The following is a 16,047-nucleotide window of genomic DNA, read 5'->3' as shown; positions in this document are numbered from 1 at the left end:
AAATATTACACCATTTTTTCATTTTTCGTTTTTCTATCGCTGACATTGCGTATTTTATTAATAGTCTCCTTTCTATTAATAACATTTACTTAAAGTAAAAAATATTTATAATTTTCATATAACTAAACATAAGTTATTGAAGTTAAAATAAAAAATTAATAGAATAAAAAATCATTATAGCAATTATGCTAAATATAAAACATCACAACTTAAACAGCTTATAGCTACACACAATTATATTATTAATAATATAGCATTTTATATTTAATTTAAAATTTCATAATATTTTATAATACATTTAGAATATGTATATATATATTCCTTTGAATAGACATAAATATATATGTTTGTATACATTGTGTTGTATAAACTTGCGTATTCTTATATTTATTATGCTAAAATATATAATACGCCTTTTTCATCTGTCTAATTGGGGAATATAGATGGCCAATCCTTATATTTGTTCGTTAGCTAAAAAGGTATGAAAAAAAGTATATACATATATTTTTCAACACGTAGCATTTAATTGAATAAATTTTAAATATAAAAAGGTAACAAGTTATTAAATCATTTTTTGAAATATTATTACATATCATAGCTAACGTATAGACTTTATCATAATCTTCAACAATTTCATCAAAAGCAACTTCCTTAAACCTATAAAAATAATAATGCATGTTTTAAAATATACAGGATTAGTATCTCAAATTATTATTACAAATTTTATTTGAAAGTTTTAAAAGAGATAAACATAATACATATATAATATTTTGTGGTTTGTTCTTACCAATTTTTTCCTATAATTTTGAAACATATGGCAAACAGGATCGACATTATTATTCCCGCCCCAGCAAAATAAACCGTTTCTATAAAAGAAAGTAACTTAAAAAGGATATTATAGCATTTTAATATGGAATTAATTTGACATATAATATACAATTCTTTATTTATGATTTTTACATACTTGAATATTCCTCGTTATTAAAGCATTTATATGAAGGATCTGAAAATTCATTCTTTGTGCAATCATAATATTTATTTGAATTATAATCAAAATAGTTTAAGCAATAATCTGATATTGAACAGCATAATTGTTTCCTTTCATTATTCGAGCAACTTCCAGATGATATTTTGTCTTTCATATAGTCACAATATTTTGATGAAATATCGTTAATACACATATTTTCCTTTGCCAGGTTTATGATTTTATTCCGTGTGTTATTAACATTTCTTGATTTATATTCTGATTCATCTAATTTTTTAAAACTATTATCATCAATATGGCGCGTTTCATGATTGTTATTCGAAATTTTTATTTCAGCAAGATTGCTGTCTTTTTTTCGCTCGTCCTCTGTTTTCTTTGCAGCTTCCACTCTTTTTCGTTCTTCTTCTGCCTTCTTTGCAGCTTCAACTCTTTTCCTTTCTTCTTCTGCTTTCTTTTCAGCTTCAACTCTTTTTCTTTCCTCTTCTGCCTTCTTTTCAGCTTCAACTCTTTTTCGTTCTTCTTCTGCTTTCTTAGCTTCTTCAACTCTTTTCCTTTCTTCTTCTGCTTTCTTAGCTTCTTCAACTCTTTTTCTTTCCTCTTCTGCTTTCTTTTCAGCTTCAACTCTTTTTCGTTCTTCTTCTGCTTTCTTAGCTTCTTCAACTCTTTTCCTTTCTTCTTCTGCTTTCTTAGCTTCTTCAACTCTTTTTCTTTCCTCTTCTGCTTTCTTTTCAGCTTCAACTCTTTTTCGTTCTTCTTCTACCTTCTTTTCAGCTTCAACCCTTTTTCTTTCCTCTTCTACCTTCTTAGCTTCCTCAACTCTTTTCCTTTCTTCTTCTGCTTTCTTTTCAGCTTCCACTCTTTTTCGTTCTTCTTCTACCTTCTTTTCAGCTTCAACCCTTTTTCTTTCCTCTTCTACCTTCTTAGCTTCCTCAACTCTTTTCCTTTCTTCTTCTGCTTTCTTAGCTTCTTCAACTCTTTTTCGTTCTTCTTCTGCCTTCTTTGCAGCTTCAACTCTTTTCCTTTCTTCTTCTGCCTTCTTAGCTTCCTCAACTCTTTTTCGTTCTTCCTCTGCCTTCTTTGCAGCTTCAACTCTTTTCCGTTCTTCTTCTACCTTCTTTTCAGCTTCAATCCTTTTTCTTTCTTCTTCTATTTTCTTTGCAACTTCAACTCTTTTTCGTTCTTCTTCTGCCTTCTTTTCCGCTTCAACTCTTTTCCTTTCCTCTTCTACTTTTTTAGCTTCTTCACGTCTTTTCCGTTCTTCTTCTATTTTCTTTTCAGCTTCAACTCTTTTTCGTTCTTCTTCTACCTTCTTTTCAGCTTCAACCCTTTTTCTTTCCTCTTCTACCTTCTTAGCTTCCTCAACTCTTTTCCTTTCTTCTTCTGCTTTCTTTTCAGCTTCCACTCTTTTTCGTTCTTCCTCTGCCTTCTTTGCAGCTTCAACTCTTTTCCTTTCTTCTTCTGCTTTCTTTTCAGCTTCCACTCTTTTCCTTTCCTCTTCTGCTTTCTTTTCAGCTTCCACTCTTTTCTTTTCCTCTTCTGCTTTCTTAGCTTCTTCATCTCTTTTTCTTTCCTCTTCTGCCTTCTTTCTAGCTTCTTCAATTTTCTTTATTATCTCATCGTTCTTTGCAGCTTCAGCTTTTTTTTTCCTCTCTTCAGCTTTTTTTTTTCTCTCTTCTATTTTTTTTTTCCTCTCTTCTGCTTTTTTTTTTTTCTCTTCTGCTTTCTTTGTAGCTTCAACCCTTTTTCTTTCCTCTTCTGCTTTCTTAGCTTCCTCAACTCTTTTTCTTTCCTCTTCTGCTTTCTTAGCTTCCTCAACTCTTTTTCGTTCTTCTTCAGCTTTACTAGCCTCAGAATTCTTTCTAGCTTCTTCAATTTTCTTTATTATCTGATCATTCTTTGGAGCCCTTTCACGCTTCTTTATCATCGCAGCTATTCGTGCTTCTTCAAATTTCCTTATTATTTCATCATTCTTTGCATCTTCTTCACGTTTCTTTATCAGTTCAGACATTCTTGATTCATCGGTACTTCTTGTAGAATCACTTTCCTTTGCAAATTCTCCCCTCATTCTATTTTGGGTATGACCGTTAGTTTTTAAGTTACTAGCATTCTCAGGAAAATTCTTATGACTTCTTACAATAGTAGATTCAGAATTTTCAATAGGCTTATTATATTTTGATCTATTATGTGAAGATACTTGGTCATTATTTATCACTAATTCATCAAGTTTTTCGAGATTAATATTTTGATTAAAATCAATACCATTTGTTGTGAGGGAAGTAAATGAGAAATGATTTACTTTATCAATAACACAATCAGGTTTTTCAGTTATATAATAACATTTTCCTTTAGCATTATGCAAATTATTCGAATTAACAGGTTCGTCTGCAACCCAAACACCCCAATGCCTTCTTTTTTCGCTTTCAGGTGAAATATTAGGAGAAATTATGAACATATATTCTAAACAAGGAGCAAACCATTGGATATTAATGATATAATCTTTATTTATAAGACTTTTGCACTTTCCTGTTGCTTCATCATATTTCCCAAAACTTTTAAATTTGAGAGGATATCTTGGTGGGCATTTCTCTTCATAGTCTGGCCTAATAAATGATGTGACATATGTCCAATCTTTTAATAATGGAGTTTTTCTAACTTCCTGGCAATTAGGCTTATTTGTATCATTTTTATTCATTCTACAATCATCAACTCTTTCTTGCTCATGGGTTCCTAATATTATACATTCATTTGTTTCATGATTAAAATATGCTGGCAAATTACGGAAACATTTATTATTATATGCATTTTCCAGGCATGGGCCTAAACAATAACTATATAATGAGCAATCAAGTAAATTATTTATTAATGACGGATTATACATTGGCAATGTTATGTTATTTTGATATGATTTAAACGAATTTTTTTTTGAAAGATTAGATCCCAATCGCCCTCCTAAACCAGAAAGACCAAAATATAACCATTTTTTAGTTCTACGATCAAACCTTTTCATATATACCCTTTCTTTAAGTACAGTACTTTTGCACATACCATAATTATAATCACTCTTTGTTTTATACAAATTTTCTTCATTCATAGAGCTGGGGCACATAGTTAAATCACCATTATGCATAGCTAATCCACTTTTATTATATGGAAGTTCAACATTACATTTCATATATTTGTTAAGGTATCCAGTATGTATTTCATTTAAAAAATTTAAATTCAAATATGCCTCTTCATCACTAATTTCATGCGATTTAACAATAAGAGATTTACCATAATTAGGACAACTTCCTTGTGCCCTTCCAGGAGAATAATGATTAGGACATATATCATCTTTGTCGGTAATTAATAATGATTGAATAGTATCCGCAGTTTTATGTGATATTATATCATATTTTAATTTATCGTTTCCATATTTACCATCTTCCTTCCAATCAATATATATATGATTTTTTTCAATATCAAACCTTTGCATATATTCAGCTTGAGGGTTAGGTTTATTTTCTGGTTTTTTGTAATTATTATTACTATTTAAATCTATATACTGAGTTCTATATGCATCTCCTCTTTTGTTATTTGTGTCAGTGCTAAATCTATTATTCCCTTCATAACGGATTGAACCATTCGTATTATGAAAAGGCGTGAACGCTTTTTCAAAATGCATATTATAATTTTTTTTTAATTCGCTTTTATGATGTATTTGAAGATATGATATTGGGGTAATCGGATAATTATATAATCCATATTTTGTCTTTTTCGCTTCGTTGCGTTTATTAGTTTGGAGTTTACTATTTTCTTTTATTTCACTAATATCATTCCCATTTATTTCCTTTCCCTTGCTTATATCGAAAATTTTAAGCTCTTTATCATTATATTTTATATTCCCACTCAATTCATAATTTTGATTTTTCCCTATTTTGGCATTTTCGATATTTGGATATTCAATATTTTGATTCCTATCAAAATAATTTGCTGTTAAATTAGTAAAGGAGTAATGATTTTGTTTTTTTGAAACACATGTTGGTCTTTCTTTTAATAACGTGCAAACTCCCAAATCATTCATTGAATTTAGTTTATTTTGTTTATTTTCTAATGTCCAAACTCCCCATAAATAATTGCTCACTTTTTGGTCTGGGTCCTCATTCGCATAATTAAAATTAAACAATTTCTCAATACATTCATTAAATCTAACCAAACTATTATTGTGTGATTTTGTAGGTGACACACATTCTCCGGTATTATAATTAAAGTAACCAAATTCACTATTATTTAGTGGGTATCTTGGTGGGCATTTTGCTTCATAATCTGGACGCAAAAAAGAAGATGCATATGTCCAATCCTTTCCCTTTTCTTTTTTTATAGATGAAAAACATCTATTGTTATTTCTAGAATTGTCCGAGTTGCAATTTTTTGTTTTTTTTTCTTCATGAGTTCCCATTATTATACACTCCTTTGTTTTGTGATTAAAAACCACAGGTAAATCACGAAAGCATTTGTTATCAAAGTCTTTATTAAAACATGGCCCGATACAGTGAGAATATATCGAGCAATCGTCCAAAGTTTCGACTAATTTAGGATACCTCATTTTTTTTGTTCTATAATTCTCAATTGGATTATAAATATGTAAAGGATATTCAGTATTAGAACCTAATCGACCCCCTAATCCATGTGATCCAAAATATGTATAGCTACTTATTAACGGGTATTTTTTAATTCTTGTAGATATATTCTGTTGTTTGTTATAAAATTTATTAAAACACATATCATACTCTTTTTCATTTTTTATATCATCAGCATGATTTTTATCATAAGGGCAACTTGCAAACAAACCTTGGTACATAGCTAGCCCACTCATATTAATTGGGATTTCCAAATCAACCGACAATTTCTTATTTAATAAACCCAAATGAATTTCATTTAAGAAATCTTCATTATATTCATTTTGATCCAAATTCATCGAAAACGTTTTTCCGTAATTTGGGCAACTTCCTCTATATATGGTTCCTTTTTCATTATTTGGACACATCTGTGCGTTTTCTAAAGTATTTAATTTAGAATTTATATTGTCTTCATCATCTAATATAACGTAAATGGGTGAAAATAATATTAAAGGATAATTCAAGTGTAGAAAAAAAAACAGATTTAGATAATTTACATACAAATGAAATGAATTTTTTTGATGTGAATTTCTTTTCTATCTTACAAATTTCAAATTTAAAATTTCCTTTTCCTAGTGATCCAGAGTTCGTCCATTTTATGTTTACATGGTTATTTAGGATATTAAACCTGTCCATAAAATCTTCTTGTGGGTTATCTATGGCCCGCATAGAAGGAATCCATAAGGATATAAAAATACAAAATACAAAAATGTTATAATATGACTTCATACTTTACATTATTATAATAATTAAAAATATTTATATATGTATATAGTATATACCTACAAATAAATTCAATTGATCCTTTGTATTTATCAATTAAAAAATATGCATATAATATACAATGATGCAGAATAAATGAACCAAACTTGCAAAAAAAATTAAATTTAAAGCATCGGTATACCCTAAATAATACAAAAACAATTCATTTTAATAATGCATTTCACTAAACACCCTTCAAAAAACACTTTCAAATATAGTTATTTAAAATTCGAAAACAAAAGGGGGAGTAGTATTACAATATATTAAACTGTACAATAAATGACTGCTATCATGCATGTGGCTACATATGTGTACGACTAAATACATCTATATACATCTGTAATAAAGCAAAAATTAAAAAAATTTCAGCATATTCTGAATATAGAAATATTCTTATATTAGCAACACATATTTAAATAATGCCTTAAAAGAAAAAAGACACAAAACATAAGTAAATATTAAATTTTGTATATGCTATAAACTGTAAAAATATTTTTTAAAATACAACATGAAGCTAATAATAACAAATTATGTATATAAAATATTTTAATCATTTAAAATATATAGCGATTCATCTTTAAAAATAATTAAAAAAAATAAATAATAATAAAATATACGTACACCATTTAAATATTAAGTTATTTCTATAAAAAATAATTACTATAAATATTTTATTTATGATGTCTTTTTTTGTGTATCAAAACTAAAGGAAACTACTCATATAGATCCTTTCTTATAATAATGCATGCATAATAATATTATATATTTTTTTTAACTTGTTCTATTTTTTTTTATATGGTTCTTAATTCAAATGTTTTACATTTTTATAAAAATAACTTGCATTTATTAATATGTTAAAAATAATATAATAATAAATAAATGGTAACATAAACAAGATTAAAAAAAACATGGAATTTTATGCATGCTGTTCTTTTCATGTTATAATGAGAACATGATGCAAAAATATGGGCAAGTAAATATATTATCATTATAATAAATATATGTACATGCATAAAATGTGTGATTTCATTTTTCATTTAAAGGTCTTGGCTCTACAAAATAAATAACACACAATTATTTTAGCATAATTTTTTTAAAAGTATATATACAAAATGCTCATGCAAACATTTTTGATTGTTATATATATTTTTTTTTTGCATTGTTGGGATTTATTTCATGGTGCGTTTCGAATAATTGAGGAGCATAACTCCTTCCTATAAAAAAATTAAAAAAAAAAATATATATATTAATTATGGTTTTACAATTATTGGCTCATATACACATAAAAATAATAATTTAAACTTAATTTATAACAGGCATAACGCACACACACACATATATATATAGATGCCTAACCCCATCATAGTTTTGATTTTTCTCCATTTATCATCAGTTGTGTCATTTATTGCGCACATTTGTTGTAAGACCTTAACGGTTTTGTTTTTGTCTAGGTATTCTAATGGAACAATTTCGATACCTACAATTTCAGCATTATTATTGTTGCTATTGTCATTACTTTTTTTATATATAAATATTCCATCAGAAATAAAAAATTGTTTTTTTTCCTTTTCATCAAACTCGACAGTAATTACTCCATTTCTTAATAACGTAACTAAAGGACTGTGGTTATTTGTTATAGTGAAATATCCTTCAATTCCTAAAAAATGGAAAAAAGTGAGAAATATTTTTTTTGCAAATTATTTTTTGGCTATTCTCATTTTTTAATAAGACTTTCATTTATAACTTTTCACATGTTTATTAACTAACCGGGGACTGAAGCCCTCTTGATGACTTGGTTTCTAAATATAGATTCGCTTGACGAAGATATAGTTAAATACAAATTGCTATTTTTTGCAGTACTAAAAAAAAGTTTTTGGACCCTGTTCAACATTTTCTGTATTTTCACGTTTCGTTAAATGTGTTAATATTTCGTCCTTCAGTTTAATCTTAAATATACATATTTCCCTTACTGTTCTATCGTTTTCTTGTTATATATTTTATTTCTTTTGCCTTTTCTTATTGTGTTTACTTATATTTTTAATTCGAACTTTGATTTTATTTCTGTTATATATTTGCTTTCCCTTTACTTGTTCCTTATTTATGTTAATCGCATTTTAACAAAGAAAAAATTGTCATACATAAGCACTTCCCTATAATGAATTCAAAACATAACACTTTTAATATTTTTGCTAGTTTGAAAATATATGAAGGTTATAAAAGCAATAAAAAATAAAAAAGATACATGCTAATTTTATAATTTTTTTCGAAAAAAGAATAACAATAACAATTTGTTGAAAATTCTTCATGCACATTTTATTTTTTATTTTGACTACTGTATAATATTCCGCTTCATTTATGAAATAATATCGATCAGATTAAGAGGAAAATAACGTTGCTTAATCGCATAACACTCGTATTACAGTTTTATTTTAATTAAAATTATTTTTTGCATTAAAATTTCACAGTATATTTTACATTAAGTTAATAATGAAAACCTTTGACTATGTTGCTGTACTTTTTTCAACAGCCAACATTAGAGATAATATACATATTTATTTTTATATTTGTATAATAAAAGAAAAAACAAAAAAATACAATTGGCATATAAATATATACTATTAAAAAAGTTTTTTTTTAATTTTATATAATTGTAATATATCCATTTTAAACAAAGAAAGACTCAATATACTGTACCAAAACAAGTTAATATTTTCGCCACAATACAAATATATATATAATAATTATATGTTTTGTAAAGAGAATTACACAAAAATGAAAATACGGAAAAAATTAATATTTTATAAATGTAAAATTCCCCCTCCAAACATATGCAATATATATAACGACTTGTATTAAAGTTTTATAGTACCCACAAATTAATGTTCGTAATTAGAAATACGTTATAATTTGAACTTATAAGACCTTTCTTTCTCTATCCTTTTCATATTTACAACCATCTGTGTGAATATATATACTTTCGTTTCATGCGAACGAATTGTGTATATAGTTCTCTCTCATGGTGCCAATTAAATTTGTTACTATTTTTTTTAATCTTATTAAAAATTATTACAACACTGCTATATTTTATAATATAAATATTATCGCGCAAATTTTTTTCAATGTAAAGATGCCTTTATCTTCGACTCTTCAATATGTTAATAAGGAGTATTTCACAGAGAATTATACAAAAAATATAAACACTAAATAAAAATACATATATGTGTGTGCGGGCCAATAATGTATTTTCAATCTTATAATAATTGGAAACAATATATAAAATATAAATTAAAACAAACACCAACACAACAACAGTAATAATAAATCATCCTTAATCATATATATTTCGAAATGGCAAAGAGAAAAACCATTGGTAAAGTTGTACAACAAAAGTTTGATAAAGGAAGCACAATTAGAGGAAACAATCATAATGGAATAGACAAAGCGGGAAAAAAGGAAAATCAAAATTCAACAAACAATTCAGGAGAACATAGAAAAGATAAAAATTCAAATAAAGGACATCATGGAACAAATCATAATAATGCCCCTAAAGTATGCTCTATTGAAGAAGAAAATAAAAACGAATATTTTATCTTTGAAAAGTTAACAGTTAATGAAAATATTAAAAATAGTATGCATCATTATACATGGTTTTATTATTTTGAAAATATTAAGCTAATGTTAGATTATTTTCAAAATTATATTTTGAATTACTCTTATTATTTACTCAATAGTAATACTATAATTAACAATATACACAAGTATAATAAACGTAATGTACTACTAACAAATCAATCATCCTCAAATAATGTAAACAATACCAATGGAAACGAATTCAAATTAAATTTTAACAATAGCTTGTTTAAATATATAGAAAAAATAACAGTAAATAAAAATGAATTCATTATGGATAATAAATTAGATCAAAGAGAAAAAAATATTATTAATTTTATAAAAAAACACAATATTAAAAGTATGATGTATATTAACGATATTTTTGATTCACGTTATTTTTCAATTCTATTTTTAATTCATCCCAACAATGAAAATGATATGTTTCATATTACGAACGGCTCAAATTCTTCAGTAAACCAATTTACAAATCAAGCTAATCAACAATCCCATATTAATGAATTGGGTGTGGAAAAAGGATATGATATTATCCTTTTAAGATATTCTCTTGAAATTATGTATTTTTATAAAAATTCAAATAGACATAATAATTCTGATAACCAAACATTTTCATTCAATAAAACATATAATAATTTACAAGAACCAGAATATATTCAAATCAAAAATAAAAACAAATCTAAAAATAACTCTAATTATATACAAAATCAAACACAAAAAAAAAGTAATATTAAAAAAAAATTCATAATAGACAAAAGTAAATATCATACAGTCATTAATTGGAGGACTTATCTAAATGATTATAACTCATTAAAAGAATATGTTGTTTTAGATGCGCTAAATATTTGTTCAGGAATGGATGGATACATAGATGATAAAAATTTTAATTTCGATACTTTGCGAAATGATCAATATTCTTATCTAATTCAATATAAAACAGAATTATCTATTTTCAAGCTAATATATGCCGTTACGTCCTTATTGCAGAAGAAAATAAGACCAATAGTAATTAAAAAAATAATTAATAAATATAATAAAATAATGTGAAATATCACACTATGCATGCGTATAAATGCCTAACAAATAAGCATGTTTATATATAATACTACTTAAACCATTTTGCTAGATACGCTTAAAATAAGTGTATCTACATGCACAAACCCACATTGATAAAAATATTCCACTAATTTTGCAATTATTGAATATCCATATTTAGTATAATGCATGCTATAAATCTCAAAATTTTAATTTGTTTTCCTGCTTCAGATATATATTCCCCACTGGTGGTACTATGACATACCGTTTTGTGAAGATAACATTACTGAAGAAGTAGAATTTCAATTATACATTTTCAATGTAATATCGACATTAAAATAATTAAAAATCTCTATACTTATGCACATTTGAAAATTTATATAGAATTCCATATAGGTGTAAAATTTTTAAAAGGATCCCACTTTGTATTATGAAATTTCCACATTTTTTACCTTTTTTGTATTATATTTAGGAATTAAAAAAGGACGGGTTGCTAAAAGTTGGTGATAAAAAGGTTAATTTAATGATGCTAACAATGGATGAAAAAGGTAATTACATATATATTGAACCTAGAAAAAAATATAAATATTACACATTTCCACATTTAATATTTCTTTAAAAGAAAGTGACCCCCTATTTGTTATGCATAAAGTTACATAACCACCCTTTCATTATAACTTTATTTTATCTTTAGATGTTGATATTCTTATTGGACTAGCTATGCAAAATAATGCGATATTATGCACAAATAATAACGATATTATAAAATATTACCTTAATGTAAATTCAAAAACTAAAAACATCAATTCAAATTTGATACTATGTAATGCACACCTATATAAATATATATGTATATATACACATTCATGTCCATTATTTATATAGGTTAATGAAAATGCCAAAGTTTCCAAATTCATTTCAAAAGGAACCTTTTTTGTACTAACAAATTTTCTTTAAACAATTTTTTAAGAGAAGCATTTACCTCATTTATTTATATTTTAATATAAACGACGTTTTAAAATTATGCGTATTTCTGTTTTTGTGTTTCAATTCCCTTGTAAAAAATTATAAATCAATTTTTTTTTGTTTACACTATATGCATTTTTTTAATTCCATATTCTATATCTATGTTATATTGTATTCTTAATTTTTAAATAATTTTTTTCGTGAAAATATACTTATTTACAAATAATATCATATTTTGTAAATTATTTTTTTGTTTAAATTCTTAAAAATTCATTTTATATTTTCCATATTTGCTTCCACTTTTTTTTTACAACTTTTAATATTTTTTTTACAAAATTTATCTATAATTCGTACTCCAAATAATTGTAAATGCTACATTTGGATATACCTATACATAATTTTTTCCATAGATTATTAATATGTTCACAATTAAAACTTTCGTAAACAATTTAAACATAAAAATATTAACACCTTACAAAGAAAAAAACATCCAAACCTTCTTAAAGTATACTTATATATCAATATAATAAAATACTCATAAAGAATATGCGCAATTTACACTACATACTTCGCCATCAAACTTTCTATATTCTTCTTTAGTAAGTATTTAATATTAAAAATATTTTAAGAGTATTTTAAATGAGAACAATTTAGTACAAATAAAATATTACCATCCAAAAAAAAATTAAAAATGGAAAATCAGAATGACACATACAGTCTAAGATATAATAAAAAAATATACCTCATAAAGTTGTTATATGAATTAATTATATGTGAAAAGAACAAAGATAATTATTCTCCAGATTTTGAAGATGATAAATTTTATAATTATATAGATAATATTTTGAAACTATTATTTAATTATATATTTGATGTAAACAGTGACTATTATACACATGATCTGAATAATAATATTGACATAAATATATCCTCAAGTTCATCCGAAGCATCGAGTGATGTTTTTTTATATTCTGAAGAGAAAGAAAAAGAGCTATCAGACTTCTTCAACTTTAATACAAACAATATAAATCAAAAAGAAGTTTATCATAATGAAAATGACACGGAACATGAACTCGATAATTTTGAAGACACAAAAAATCATATAAATATAATTAGTAAAGAAAATACGATTAATAATAATATAAATACTGACATAAAATGGGATCCAAATTTAAGCATAATTGAAACACTTAATCTTAAAAATTCGAGTGGAGAAAATGAACAAAATCAACATATTAAATCCGTTTTCTCAGAAAATAATGATGATCTATCTGATGTACTTTTCAATTATCACTTAAATTGTGATAGAAACACTAAATCTATAAAGGATACAAAAAAAACTCAAAAAGAAATTCTGAGTATATATTACAAATCCTTTTCTACAACAGTTATTGATATGCTTTTAAACAATAATAAAATTGAAATATCAGACATAATATTATTCTTTATTTTTGATCACGTTAAAAATATTGAAGATATAAGATCTTTTTTTTCAAAGGGTTATTATACATTTGATAAGATATACTCCTACATTCAACATTGTAAATGTGAGAATAATGGACATTTGAAAAAGGATGGGAGCAAATTTCCTTCCATCGATAATCATTTAAAGTTTAATAATGCCAATGAAAAGAAAGATAATGATATAAATCCTCAAAATTCTGATATTTGTAATGCACAAACAATAAAAATGGACGAAAATTCCCATACTCTTGAGAGTCAACCTCAAAATAAACTATTATTTCATACTAAAAATTTAGAAGAGAAATCAATAGGCATTACCACTGAAATGAGTGATCGAAAACCCTCTATCGCTACTAACCATACAAAAGATTTATGTGATAAAAATTTTCTTAATTGTATGCCCCTTCTAATATGTGAAAATGAAAAAATAAACGCAGAAGTATTGATAAATGATATGCTAAACAAATCTGAAAACCATATAGATGTTAAAAATAGTGACATTTTAAAATTAAAAAACATTAAGATAAACGAAAATTCATTCACAATTGAAAATTACGAATTTCAATTAAATAAATCTTCTGTTTTACTCAATAAATTTATTTTTATATTAAATTTACAATTAGAAAAAGAAAGGCATTTCAAAATTTGTACTGATATATATTTTTTAAAAAACTTAAGCTTAAGTTTTTTGGAAGCATCCAAACCGTGGATTTTTTATTGGTGCATACATACTATTTATATTTTATATAACGATTTTGAAATCGAGCAAAAGCTATGTAAAGACACATTTAGTACTATAAAAAAAAATGTTTTTTATTATTTAAATAAAATTAAAAATAAAAATGATGGCTTTGGCGGAGGGCTAAATCAGTATACACATATAACAACTACTTATGCCGCAATATGTGTGTTTATATATTTGAATGATAATGAAAACGATTTTTTAGGTTTTATTGATAAAAAAAAATTACATTCTTATATTCTTCAGTTGAAATGCAAAGATGGATCTTTCAGATTACACAAAGATGGAGAAATAGATATGAGGGGAACATACTGCGCTATAGCAGTATGTTCTATGTGCCATATATTAACTAAAAGTATTAAAAAAAATGTTGCAAAATATATTTTATCATGCCAAAACTATGAAGGAGGATTTACAAGTGAAAAATTTCAAGAAAGTCATGGTGGATATACATATTGTGCTTTAGCTACTTTATGCATATTAGGAAAAATTAAAAAAGTAAATTTAAATAAATTAATGTTATGGGTAATTAATAGACAAGGGAATTTAGAAGGTGCATTTACAGGAAGAACAAATAAGCTAGTTGATGCATGCTATTCATTTTGGATAGGGTCTATCTTCTTTATAATAAATGAGATATATACACTAAAAAAATTATTCAAGCAAAGTGAAACCAAACAAAAATCGATTAATAAAAATGCCAAGACTATTGATAATGGTAATTATCCCAAATCAGACGAATTTAAAGCTTTTGAAATTAATAATTTGAAGGAAAACACAAACATATTATTCAATATGAATTATCTAAAGTTATATCTCCTCCTCTGCTCTCAAAGTAATAAGGGGGGAATGAAAGATAAACCAAAGGAAAAAGTTGATTATTATCACACATGCTATGCTTTAAGTGGGCTAACGTTAGTAGAAAATTATTTATTAGCACATAAGCAATATTTTGAAGATACATACAACGTCGAAAATATAAATAAGTTAAACAAAATACACATTTTATACAATATAACTGTTCAAAAGGTTTATAAAAGTTATAACTACTTTTCCCCTGATTTTCCACTAAATGAAAATAAGATTAATCATAAAGTTGGAAAAGGGGCATATTTCTATTTGAAAAATCTTGTTCATTAATACTTACATTCGCAAATTTAAAATGTTGTATATGTATGCATATTTGTGAAAATATTCCACATATATACCACATTATTTACACTAATTTTTTTTACGTAAAAAAAAATAGTGTGTTGTATGTAATCATATGATATTTTTCATTTTTTACACGTTTTAACATTTATCGTTATAAGTTTGTGTCCTGTGTAATACATGATAAATTATATTTTTACATACCATTCCGATAAATAAGCTTTAATAATTTATTATAATCAACAATTAAAATTTCAATTATCATTTCCAGTAAATAAGGAATTATGAAAAAACATATTTCTTACTAATTTCAACCTGTTTTATTTAATAATTAAATTCGTTGAAAATTTATAACTTCGGGGTACGTACAAAAATTATAGGCAGTTATATGCATTTATGTAAAATACATCAACAATCTTAAAGGTTAATTAAAAAAAATATATAAAATAAAATTCATATATGTCACATAAATTTTTCCGTTTTTTTTAATACTTATTTTCTTTATAATAAAGCTTAATTAAAATTTATTGACAATCACTAACTATGCATAGTACATATTTCTCCAGTGTGATTATTAATATAATTTGGTGAAAAATATGCAAATTGTGTATATGTAAATTTATAATTTGAATGAATATTTTTTAGGATGAATTACC

At 25.4% G+C, this 16,047-nt stretch overlaps 4 protein-coding genes across 4 annotated transcripts; 2 read left to right on the top strand and 2 right to left on the bottom strand.

The window, feature by feature from the left end:
- Positions 1–454: 454 nt before the first annotated feature.
- On the bottom strand, positions 455–6,372 carry PVVCY_0904600 (merozoite adhesive erythrocytic binding protein; the record flags this gene model as incomplete). The annotated part of the gene is made up of 5 exons (XM_037634378.1): positions 455–471; positions 557–657; positions 788–866; positions 965–6,061; positions 6,189–6,372. The coding sequence occupies 5 exons, from the start codon at positions 6,370–6,372 to the stop codon at positions 455–457; spliced, it is 5,478 nt and encodes a 1,825-aa protein (XP_037490479.1).
- Positions 6,373–7,579: 1,207 nt separating this feature from the next.
- Positions 7,580–8,296, bottom strand: PVVCY_0904590 (mitochondrial ATP synthase delta subunit, putative; the record flags this gene model as incomplete). The annotated part of the gene is made up of 3 exons (XM_008626795.1): positions 7,580–7,619; positions 7,762–8,062; positions 8,173–8,296. The coding sequence occupies 3 exons, from the start codon at positions 8,294–8,296 to the stop codon at positions 7,580–7,582; spliced, it is 465 nt and encodes a 154-aa protein (XP_008625017.1).
- Positions 8,297–9,753: 1,457 nt separating this feature from the next.
- On the top strand, positions 9,754–12,024 carry PVVCY_0904580 (conserved Plasmodium protein, unknown function; the record flags this gene model as incomplete). The annotated part of the gene is made up of 5 exons (XM_008626794.2): positions 9,754–11,037; positions 11,299–11,388; positions 11,540–11,615; positions 11,762–11,847; positions 11,953–12,024. The coding sequence occupies 5 exons, from the start codon at positions 9,754–9,756 to the stop codon at positions 12,022–12,024; spliced, it is 1,608 nt and encodes a 535-aa protein (XP_008625016.2).
- Positions 12,025–12,724: 700 nt separating this feature from the next.
- PVVCY_0904570 (protein farnesyltransferase subunit beta, putative) lies at positions 12,725–15,379 on the top strand (the record flags this gene model as incomplete). Its single annotated transcript, XM_008626793.2, has 1 exon — positions 12,725–15,379. One exon carries the CDS (start codon positions 12,725–12,727, stop codon positions 15,377–15,379), a length of 2,655 nt encoding a protein of 884 aa, XP_008625015.1.
- Between the last annotated feature and the right edge of the window lie 668 nt (positions 15,380–16,047).

Source organism: Plasmodium vinckei (genome assembly GCF_900681995.1).
Source record: "Plasmodium vinckei vinckei genome assembly, chromosome: PVVCY_09".
Lineage (NCBI taxonomy): Eukaryota > Apicomplexa > Aconoidasida > Haemosporida > Plasmodiidae > Plasmodium > Plasmodium vinckei.
Note: the sequence above shows the minus strand (reverse complement) of the source record. Positions and strands in the feature narration are given on the sequence as shown.